The sequence below is a fragment of the Dermacentor andersoni genome, chromosome 1 (genome assembly GCF_023375885.2).
Source record: "Dermacentor andersoni chromosome 1, qqDerAnde1_hic_scaffold, whole genome shotgun sequence".
NCBI classification, from domain to species: Eukaryota; Metazoa; Arthropoda; class Arachnida; order Ixodida; family Ixodidae; genus Dermacentor; species Dermacentor andersoni.
Window position 1 is genome coordinate 297,931,099 of NC_092814.1, and position 12,341 is coordinate 297,943,439.

The following is a 12,341-nucleotide window of genomic DNA, read 5'->3' on the forward strand; positions in this document are numbered from 1 at the left end:
TCAAAATAATGAATTAGGCTATATAAATAATAACCAATGCCAAAATAATGAAATTAGACTATATAATCAGTGAAACAGAAGCAGAAAATGGATGGGCAAGTCAAGTTGCAGCATCTCTTTTTCCTTGTTTTCTAGCACCAAACATGATTGGGGGAAGGCGGGGGGGGGTGGGGGGGCAAGCTCTACAAACCTTTGCCAGATGGCTGTGGTAACGTAAATCCAGGGATTTGGAAAAGTGAACCTGTGCTGGCTTGGCTAGGCTTCAGCTCATAGTAGCCACAAGTGGTGAGCGATGTCATTAGTACAGCAAGGTTTCTCAGTGCTTCACAAGCTTCCTGAGAGCTATTTTGCTCCAGTCTGGAATTTATAACATTTTCTTTCTTTAATAATGACATATAAAAAGTCTGACCACCGTGTACTCTTTGTATTAAAAGACAAAACCAACTATCCACAGTTGGCACAGAAATGCACCAATTGTATACTTTTGCATTAAAAAATTCATTAACATATTCTAGAGTTCTTGCCAAAGACAGCTGAAAACACTCAAATTCAACACAAACAGGCATAATTATAGCGACTAAAAGCGGCCTAAAGAGGCTGTTTTGAAGGTATTTGATTACATGAAAGACTTCCTAGTTTCATGCAAAACTGCAGAAGCCGAACGAATCTGAAAATGTCTCAAAAACTACACGCAGTTCATCTTCGGGCAGAAAACAATCTTATACTAAATTATTATGCATTTTTAATAAAACCCACATTTAGTGAAATGTGTGTTGCTAAAAGAAAGCTATCAATACATATTATCATGCTCATTCTTTAAACATTGCTAAACAAAAACACATCAAAGGAAAATGATGCTTACAGCAAGCAACCATTGCCAAGTCTAACATTCGAAGTGCATTTTACCTTAGGAGAAATTCCGAAAGGAACACATATCCTTGGCAAGATCGGAAGTCATCAAGCAACAGCTGCGAAACCTCACTTGAGTCCTTCAGGAAGCAGAAAATGGTGACGAACATTTCTACAACTTCTAATGGGGAAAGTTCTTGCACTCTCTGCACATTTTCTACACAGAGTGCCACACAACCTTTGCCTGCAAAGAGACAAACATGAAAAGCCATATTTAGAACAGGACCATAAATATCACAGGTGTTGGAAAAGAAAACCATTGGACATTTCATATACCATCAGAGAGAGCGAGTGAATGTTTAATGATATCTGGAGAGGTTAGCCCACTGACACGCCCAGCACACTACCGTATTTACTCGCATAATGATCGCACCCCTGAATTTTGTCGTCAAAATTCTTTTTTTTTTCTTTCCCGTGTAATGATCGCACTCTGAACTTGTCACAGCGATATGTTGTTTGCCAAGTCTAGCTAATGATGATCGCGCTTACCATCTGTCGAATGCTACGCGAACGACTCTTGAAGACATACCAAGCGGTCTGCATGCACCCAACATTCTTAAGCAGATGCCCCATTTCATTCCTTTCATCACTTTCCGCACTTCCATGAAAAAAACAAAGCTACAACCAAACTTGCCTCGGCTTTATTATTTGTAGGCTTTACAATGGTTTTGGTCAACAACAATAACATAAAGGGCGCCTTCCGATTCTTCTCATCTGCACTTGTGGGCACTCAACAAATTGCGAGTGGCAACGATAGTGGCCACGTTTACACTGATACGTTAGAAGTGTACCCTATTCATACGCCGATGCTTGTAACGCAGCTAAGATATTCACCCACCCTTAGCGGAAACATGCCGTATTAGGACAGCAGTGAAGACAAATACAGCAGTTTCCGCAGCGTGCCTGCCATGTGTTTCTGTCACTGGCAGCTAAGCGCGCCCACCTCTATTTCTGTCCCTTCAAAGACGACATGGATACGTTATTGTCGCAAACTTGCCAATATTAACAATATTATTCCTTACTGATATGGAAGAAACTGTTTCAATGCGCGTAATGTACTCACGAGAAGAAAAATAATTGCATTCAGCGTGTTCGGCTTGCTCCGCCAGCCGGCATTTTTGTTTTGGTGTCCTGCACTGACAGCGGCAGCCGCCTGCTTGTCATCCCGCAGCAAATGCGGGATGAAAAAACGAAATGTTTTTTTTCGTGGGAAATCTAACCCGCGTAATGATTGCATCCCTGAATTTGCGTCAATCTTTTTGACAAGAAAGTGCGTTCATTATGCAAGTAAATACAGTACTTATGGTGACATGGTGAGGGATTAATGAAAAGAAGTGTGGTAAAAACAAAAACAAAGCACAGACACAACACACACTACAGTTGCACCTCACAGTAACGAAATCGGTGGGGAATGCAAAAAAAATCGTTTTCGCGAGAATTTCGTTGTTGTGAAATAAGACAGCACAGATAGGTAATGCATCGCAAAACAAAACTTTACTCTCAAAATTCCGTTAGCCTACTTTGGCAAGCCTTGCTCAAGAATATAGACCCGCACTGATGATGGTACAAAGTGAGCCGCATGGGTCGATCAGCAGTGGCAGCACTGTTGTCGAGCAGTATTCTCAGTCAATTGCTTTCAGAAATATCATCACTTTTGTGAGATTTTGCATAACGCAGCACTGGACACAGAACAATAGCGCTCCACGCAAGCAACAGAATTTCTCCAGTGCACAATGTCGCCCGTAGACGCCGACGTGTCCAGTGCCGAGCATGAAAGTAATCGTATCTCGCATTCCCGAAGGCAATCGATCGAGATTACAGCCCCTTCGCGAAAATCTACGTCCGGTGCCGAATCTGCATGCTATGCCTGTCAGGCGGCACCGAAACCAGCGTTCTTGAAGTAAGGGATGCGTATTGCCGGGCGATCGCTTAATCACAGCCTGATGAGTGGCACTCCATGCTATGACTGCCATCTGAGGCGTTGTAAACAATTCCACATAGGTGAGACGTGGCTTTCCTTGTTTTTGCTGCATTTTGCTCACTGAGATGCACATTAAGCACTGCACTATACTAGCGGACAACTTTTTATGGCAATGAAGGGAAAGCTACGGACGCAAAGTGTGCACAAGTGAGAGCGCTTCTAAAATGAGTCCCGTGTTTTCGTCCACATTAGTTTAAGCTGGGAAAGAGAAAACATAAGCACCTCATTAGCAACAGTTGAATAAGATAAAACACACCACTGAATGTAAAAGTTTAGTTATTTTGCAGCTTTTTCCTTCTCATCTGGGCAAACACGAAACCGTCGCACATGAAGCTGCGTAAATTGAGCGTCTGTTTTGAGTAACCAAAAGCACTGTCAAGCGCTGGCGAACTACTTGGTGGCATAACACATGTGCAACATCCAAGCGCACGTAGCTTTCCCTTCATTGCCATAGAAAGTTGTCCACGAGTATAGGTGAGCAAAAACCATCATCACATGTTGGTAGTAACATGAATGCCTCTTTGAATGGGCGATCATCAAACAAGATGGCGGCCATGACATCAAACAAGATGGAGGTGCACACAATCGCTCCAGGAACTTGGTTGTTTTTGTAAACAAAAATGGTGACACCCACGCAAGTGTAATATGGTGGTATTTTACCCAATTTGGTATTTTACCCAATGGTGGTATTTTACCCAAGGAAACGGGCGCCTGCGCTGACCGCAGGCGCCCGTTTCCTGTGTTTTGGTTGGCTGACACCGCTGGTGCAGCGAGGCGAACGAGGTCAGTGCAGCTTGGGCTTGTGGTAGTGCGGAGACGCGGAGTGGTGCATCTTTCGATTCGCTTTGTTCCTTTTGTTCATGAGGCCAACGCAAAGGCTTGAGACTCGTGTGGTGCAGAGCATTTTTCTTTCCGTTTTTGGCATGCGTTCCAGAGCCATGGCCACGAAAAAATGCAAGAATTTGGATTTTTCAACAAAGGCAGACATCATTCGACAGGTGGAGGCTGCAAGAAAAAGTCGTTGGTAGCCACGGCGTTCGGAATTCCTCGCAACACCCTGAGTACGATCCTCAAGAACAAAGCCGATGTTAAGCTGAAGGACAGGATGCCTGGACAGCGAATTTTACGAGCTCTCGGCATTCCCAGGCACAGCACGCGATTTCGTCAGCGCCGACGACGACGTGCAAGCTGTAGCGGATGGCGCTGATGCGGAGATTGTGGCTGACATCATGGGTGACGAGGACGCAGACTTGAGCAGCGGCGAAGGTTTCGACGAAGAGGACCAACAGCTATGCACTACAGCTGAACTTGCATCAGCTTTCAGCGTCATTCGCCGCTGTTGTGGCACAATGGAAGGAGCTGGCCTTTCTCATTTGGACACTGTCAACAAGCTTGAGGACAGCTTAATGAACTTGATGGTGCAGAAGAAAAAGCAAGCAAAGATCACAGATTTTTTTTCCTCTGAAATAAAGGGCTCTGGTCATCGCGCTGTGTTTTTGCTTTTTTACGCGCCTTGGAGGCACAGATCGGTAAGTTCCCGTTAGTCACATTGGGAAACTGCCTTGAGATGTGTGGAGTTGTTAGAGAAGCTTTTGACATGCATATTTTATATTTCAAATTATAGATATATCGAACTATTTCGCGATCCCCTTTGAGTTCGATATATCCGGGGTTGACTGTATTTCATTGCCATGAGAATTTCGCTGTCGTGGGGTTTCGTTATCATGGATTTCGACTGTAACACATGCAGCTTTACACACAGGTATTGCTTACAACTTTTCTGCTTTTAACGAAATTCTGGCTCTCACACTCTTGGGGGGTACATCCCACGTTAATATAACTCACTTACAGCTTCTCCACTTTTTAACAAAATACTGCTTCAATTTCTTGAAGTCAATTTCTTGTCCAAATAACTTCGTTACAAGTAGGGTTTATTGTATTCACAATAACCTTAAGGAATAAAAATATGTAATTCTTAAATTGAATACTCATATTTAAAACAATGTATCCAATTATTACTTGAAATTCAGAACACATTTATACTCCAAATTTTAAATAACGACACTTCATGATGGACAACTTCCAGAAAAATACTACATTTTAATAGCTGTTGCCAGATATGTCAGCTAGAGGGAAATCACTGTGGGCAAATCTGAACAATTTGTTCCTGCCAATTTCAGCAAGACATGTTAAACTGTCTGTAGTATGGGCCAATACTTCCGTAGGTGATTGACAGTGGAAAGAATGCAATGTTCTTGACCGGCTTTATTTATGTTCATATTTTTCAGCAAACCATGTTAACCATGGCAAGTAGAGGCGTGACGAGGCCACTTACTATGGATGTAATTGACAACAGGAGCGGTGAGACCATGTCGAGACAGTGTCATGAGCACTTCGGAGGCACTCTTGCGCCACACATTGTTGTACGGTGGACACCAGGTGGTAATGGCACTGAAAAGCAGTGTCAGGTCGTCCTTCCGTGCCAACTCCTCTGCAGGGGCGGAGTGGCTGCATAGCCGCACTAAGACCTGCATGAGACACGACAAAGTATTGTCATGATGGAAGCATAGAGACAAGACACAAGTAATGAAGCAAACCGTTTAACTAGTGAACTTGTGGATGCATAACAAATAAAGAATTGCATAGCAGTGACAGTAAAAAGTATGGCATCATATGCTTAACTGAATGTTACAGCTTGAAGATGGCCACAATGCAGGCATCCCTGCTCATTCAAGATGAATTGCTTTTTATTGTGAATGCTAAGAACATCCAAATAGCTGCGGAATTCAACAGCATGCACACCCCTTTTGTGCTGTAATGTGATTACTAAATTTCATAAGTGTACCAACGCAGAAACAGAACAACCATAATGCATCTAGCAAAGTGAACAACACAAGCTTTTTCCCTTCGTGCAAATTGAGCAAGGCTTGAGTGAGGTCATATCCTAAGAAAAACTCTCTATCACAGGCAATGAAAATTAACTGTCCAATTAGTGCCAAGTTAGCTGTTTGTAGGACTGAAAAAAATGAAAACCCTTTTAAGCACAACTAAAATGCACATGATGGCATGTTGACTTTCAGTGTGGTCTATCTCGCAATAAGTTTTCTGGACAACAAATATTATAGGACAAACAGCAACATTTCAGCGGAGCACAGATCTGAGTAGAATGGTGCCCGATTATTGCAAATCAAGGAGAGAACTTAAAACTGTCTACAGTCGAACCCGGATATATCGAATCTGAGGGGCGTCACAAAAAAGTTAGATAGTTAGGTAATTCAATATATAAAATAATAGGCACCGAGGCACACGGCGGCTTACTGAATGGTGCGTCCAAGGGCTGCTAGGTTGCTGCAAGCAACTTGGGAAAAAAAAGCAAGGTCACATTATTTACGTGCAAAAAAATTCCCAATTCTGGTTTGCTTCTTCTGCGAAATGAAGAAGACACTGTTGTGGCAGTTCTTGAACCTCTCCAGACAACCAGTGCTGTCACTGATCCTCGATTTTCTCGTGGGCAGGAATGTGCACACGACAGGCTTCCAATCTTATTTAGTCAGCGGCTTGTAGCTTTATCTTCTCCTTGTTCTTCAGAAGTGTGCTTAATGTGCTGCACGGGATGCCAAAGTCATCTGCTCACCGTGGAATTCTTCTCGCCGGCCTCAACACACTGGATTACTTTCAACTTCATTGCAAAATCCAAGTTGATTCTTTTCTTTACACCTGCAGCGGCGATCGTTTGCAGAAAAATGACACCACGAATAGGCACTAAACCCATGCGATGACACCACGAAAATCATAAAGAACGAATGTTCACATTCAAGGTAGCACATGGGCTTGCCGAACAGCTTGATGGGGCTAAACTGACTGCAAACAAGAGGTGTGCAAGAAGCAAGAAGTGCAAAAGAAAAAATAAAGTTAGAGTCACGTTTCACTTCCGTGAATGCGGGTGACGGGCAAGCATACGGGTCGCTGCGACGCTTCACTTTGTTTCTCCTTCACCCTTCGCTCAACACCACCTAGACTTTCCTCTGGTGGCGTTGCTCTGTTGCGCGCCGAGTCTTGCGCACTTTCCCCAGCATGCGATTCTCTTCTCCACCTCCAGACGCCAGGTGACCTCAAAGAGCACAAAGAAGTGCATTTTGAGGTCTTCAGCGTAATGCTGTGTTCGATATATTGAATCTGCTGGTGAAGGGGCGTACTATATATGTACACACCAGCCCTATACATTTGCATGGGATTTTCAAGGGGATTTTACAGCTGTTCAATATACACAATATGTGGGTTCGATATATCCGGGTTCGACGGTATTTTGAATACCAAACACGTAAAATGAGCATGATCAAGCACAAGTGCACCTATATCAACAAATACTTGCTCATTTCACTTTCAACACATAATCTAAAACAACCACTACATTTAATCATGCACAGCCAGTAAAAGATGTGCAAATGTAAAGGCAATCAAGTAAATGACACGCCACAATTCCAGCTGCAGAGCAATGCAAGGTGCCCCTGCAAAATGGTTGTGGAAGGCATAATAAGTAAATTGACTGACTTAAGAAGCTTAATGATCCAAAGCAACATGGGGCCATGAAAGGTGCCGTAATCGAGTGCTCAGAAATAATTTTGACCAGCTGGAATTCTTTAAAAGGCCCCACACCAGGCCACACAGCAAACTTCGGTTATACGCTGGAAATTGTTACGTGTCCTCTAGGGAGTGTGCTGCTGCAAACATTTTTCAAATTGGCTCATTAATAGCCGAGATAGAATATTTCCCTGCCGTGAACCCACGATTTCAGGAAGCGAGCTCCACTGCCACGTGAGACACTCTCTCCACTTGCCCGGAATTCCTTTCTGTGTTCTCCCATACCGGACCTTGAGGATCGCGTGACGGATGTCACGGGCCCCGCTTTCATTTTTTTGTCCTCGCCATTTTGCGGCGCGGCAAACTTATGCTGACGACGTCACGCGCGAGCTGTTGTTATTGTCTCGTTTTGCGCAGCGCACAATTTTGCACGCTGTGCACAAGGACAGCTGACTAGCTGTATATTTCAGTGCTACTCGAATACTGAGGCAGACTTAAGCGGATTACAGAGCATGATCCCACACTGGAACACGGTAGAAAATGACATCGTTTCGGTGTCTACGCGCACGACTGCACGACGTGGGAACAAGCAGACGAAACAGAAGTACATCTCTCTTGCTGCAGTGCGAAGTAAAACAAAAACATGTAGACATTCGGTTTGTGTGTTTTATTATTTCTCTAAGCTTTAATTTGTCTATTCAGGCAACATATTATACAGATAATAGATGTTGCTTTGCATAATTCTCGAAGTCACGTGTCACCACAAGTGACGTCACGGCACAAACATGTGTACATAGGCACACTAGCACATGTACGTCAGCCTCTGGCTTGGAATGCGGTGGCCACGAGGAGAAGGGAAAATGGTGTTCGGTTTGAAATTTCAGATCTTTCTACAGCGCGTAGCGATGTAATATTTTGCAGACGCGATCATTATCGCACATTGTATGCTCTGCCGCTTGTCAGCTCAAAATGGCCAGACCTGGTGAGGGGCCCTTTAATGTACGCCTACACATAAGTACACATGGGGAACCCCTCCATGGCATCTGGTCTAGCTGTTTGCTGAGTCAAACACACCCAACTGTTATTATTGACAGAATCCACCCGGTTCTTGCTGATCCCACTGCTGCCCAGGTGTATGGAGTCACTTGCCACTGGACCACAGACTTGTGCCTCTCTGTTGGTGGCGTTCACAGTCTAAGTGTTGACAGTGGGCGCATTTGGCGGGTATAATAGCATGTCATCATGGCGTCGTGGTATAGCATGAAGACAAGTTCCAGTTCTAACCGTACTTTGACCCATCTGTTCCCTTAATTTTATCTTGCGGTCTCTCTCTCTCTGAAGTAACCTCCTGCCTAGTCCCGCTTCCCATGATGAATAAGAACAAACAAAAAATTCACCTAGATCTGCGCCCTTGTAGCAAACGACGCATCTTAGCAAACAGCCTCTTTTTCTCCCATTTCTCCCATCCATCCTTGGCTCCCTCAATTTCTGAAAGCTACCACTGAAATCAGTGACAACATCGAATGGTGCATTGTGTCTAATGTGCGATATAGTATTTCAGCACATACTGACATTGTGAGGAAAAAGAAAGAGGGCTTGTTATAAGCTTGCGAGCACAAATGGCTTTGTCTCCTTTCTTTCCTCCGCATACATAACCCTAGACCTCCTGCAATATTTCAAAAGTGGACCTTCTCACACATCTCAGGCCCAAAGTAGTAAAGCACACTGCAAATGGAAGCAGCTGGCCCAAGGTTGGCAGGGACAAGACTTCCTTTAGATTGCACCGCTCATGAGTACTAAGGGGGAGCTGAGCTAAGAGAGATGACGGAGAGCATAGACACCTTACAGGTACCCATTAGCAAATACAGACGTTTGATTTTTCGGACTCCCTAGGGACTGCGAAAACATCTGAAAAATCAGGCAGTCTAAAAAAGTGAATGCATGCCTTTGAGTGCCTTCAACTCTTTTGTTACTGTGTCGATAGAAAATCGATTAATTTGATAAACAGCTTATGTAACAATGCGAAAAAAATCAGGAAGGGACACCGATAGAGACCGAGTGCTCTTTCACTCAGTCTCTATTGCCGTCCTTTCCTTATTTCTTTTTCGCACTTTTACATAAGTTGCAATGAACCAACTAGCCCAGCAAGCAACCATTCTTGAACAGTTTTTCTATGCACTGTTAAACATTTCCATTGAAATTCTTTTACTAGCGACATCATTGCACTGTCTAAAATGACGACTGAACTTTGCAATTTTTGGCTGATTTGGGAGTCTGGAAAAATGAAATTTCGAATGGAGGTTTCGCAAAACTAGCCTCCAATGCTCCTAGCACTTTTTCATTAAGAAGAGTCAAAAACTGCGCTTTGGTCGAATTGGCAACATAATTTTTAAGTGACAGAAGCAGTGAAGACACAAAAGCTTCTCTCGGGTTGTCAATTTTCTGATACGACATATCGGCTGCTTTAACAATGTCTCAAACAACAGTAGATGCTCATGAGCGTGTGTTTTTTTTATAACTGTGTTCAACTACTATCAAGTGCAACTTTATTTTCCCCACCATGGGTTTTTTCATCCATCAATACTTCAACAGCCCATGTACAAATTATTACAAGAAACACATAGTGAATTTCAGATTGACCTTCGACTGAAGCTTGATTCGCTGTCTAATCTCTTACATTTTAAACACCACCTTTGCAAGTGCACTTATTCATTACTGCCCAATATTGTGCAAAACTCCAAGTTGCTGTACAGGAACTGAACAAAGCATGTGGAGGTTCCAGTGCCAGTTGAACGCACACTAAACCACATTGCTTGCTCACAAAAGCTGATTGAACGCAATAATCAAATATGAGAAGGCTACAGCATTCTCCCTGACCTGACAGCCATTACTTCGCAATCCTAAAGAATGCAGTAAAAAATAAACCAGGTGAGTGTGCAAATGTGAAAACAACTTTTTCACATTTGCAATGCTACTGCTTTCCCACATAGCATAGGTATCACTATCGCTAGTATTCACACCAACAAATCTTCATAATTTTTTTGCATGATCTGAGTTACAAAAGTTAGGTTACAAAAGTATATATATATATATATATATATATATATATATTTCTTACACTCAGTACTTATACTAAAATTGCAATTTACAACTTCCATTTGTGCTCCTTGAGGTGCTTCTTTGAAGCTTCACATAAGAATTCTCAAAATTTGCCTGAGCAATTATTACTGCTATGCATCCATTCAAAACACCAGTAATCAAGCTATAATTTTACATATCGCAGGATACGTTGCGACTACTACGTGTTGAAATAAAAGGTTAAAACATAAAATCTCTGAACATAAACACATAACTAGTGGTAATGACTGAGTTAAGGGCTCAAACAGCCACAGCCACGTCCAAAGTAACTTTAAAGGCCTACCAGTACAATCATAGGCTCCTAGGTGCTCATAGTGTGACAGGAGATGGCGGGTGTGCGAGTGTGTAATTAAGGAACACATTCTATGTCCAGTGACAGTGGCGCCTTTGCACTATTGGTATGCTTCACCGTAATACAGTGCATAGACTTCACCACATAACATAGCCATATTTGGGCAAAGCTGACTTTCGGAAACCAGCATTATGCAAAGCTTTTGGCATCTAGGTGCTTGTACTGTGACAGGAGACGGCAGGTGTGCACGTGTATAATTAGGAAACACATTTTATGCTCCGTTACAATGACCCCTTCGCAGTATTGGTATGCTTCAACGCAACACATTGCGTATGCTTGACTGCGTAACACAGCTGTACTGCGACGAAACTGACTTTCGGAAACCGGCATTATGCAACGCTTCAGACCCTTCCGGGCTTTATGTGCTTCAATGCCATCGAGAAGGTTGATGAAGGCAGAGTCGGCGCCATTGCCAACAACGGCGAATCCTTTAAATGAAAAATGCAGCCCCAGACAGCAGGAAGCTTGATTAGCGATCATCGAAGCAGCTAGCTAGGCCTAACGACAGCACAAAAACGACTACTATGGCTTCCAGTGGTTCAGCGTGCGAGATCGCTGGTTCGAGGCTAAGAGATAATCAAAATGACGGTGGCAGTGGCTTCAAATACGGTGTTTCGGACCTGCGGTCACAACAAAAAGTCAGAAAAATCGTACGGCGAAGGGCTTCAACGTCCGAAATTTCAGACGTCCTTATGCGCTGGCTCTATAAGGTGATACGAAGGCATGCATTCGAATTATCAGGCATGTCAAAAAATCGGCCGTTGACTGTAGAGTCGAACAGTGATAATGAAGTCTCATCTGAAATGAAAATACCTTCATTATACCACATATTTGTTATTAGCACATATTTGTTACACACTGATATCAGAGTAAAAATGTTTAGATTTGCTTCATTATATCCATGTTCATTATATCAAGGTTCCACTTATTTGTGTGCACTCGCCCTGTGTGACTGCTGGATGCCCTGAGATGCTGGCACAGAGTAATGGGTGGTCACGACTTGTGTCAAGACCTGTTTATGAACTTATGCACTTGAAGTGCAATATTTTTCAATGCCAATGGAATGCACTTCCATGTTGTGCGCACCTGAACGAACACTTTTTGGAGCAGGATCCGGCGCTCGCGGGGTGTGAACTCGCAATGGGGCTCCAAGCGGTCAGGGTCACGCAGTTGTGGCAGGTCGAAGAACAGGTAGAGGCACTTGACCAACGTAGAAGGCAATGCGCTCGAGGTCATCACCTCCACCAGTGGGGCCCCGCCGCTGGCCAACAGGTTCATGGTGGCCAGCAGCATCCAACCACGGCTCTGCTCCTCTGTGCTCTCAATTTCCAGGAATTGCGCAATGGCACTGCTCGCACTCTCTGGGTTATACACAGAGAT

General features: G+C 43.6%; 1 protein-coding gene across 1 annotated transcript in view; it reads right to left on the reverse strand.

The window, feature by feature from the left end:
• bchs (WD repeat and FYVE domain containing 3 bchs) overlaps nt 1-12,341 on the reverse strand; it is a 255,193-nt gene that overhangs the window by 228,093 nt on the left and 14,759 nt on the right. Inside the window, exons 4-7 of the mRNA XM_050196790.3 lie at nt 12,048-12,322; nt 5,226-5,418; nt 907-1,093; nt 191-357 (exon numbers count right to left, since the gene is read on the reverse strand). Coding sequence (XP_050052747.1) covers nt 191-357; nt 907-1,093; nt 5,226-5,418; nt 12,048-12,322 — 822 coding nt within the window. The remainder of the gene's footprint in view (nt 1-190; nt 358-906; nt 1,094-5,225; nt 5,419-12,047; nt 12,323-12,341) is intronic.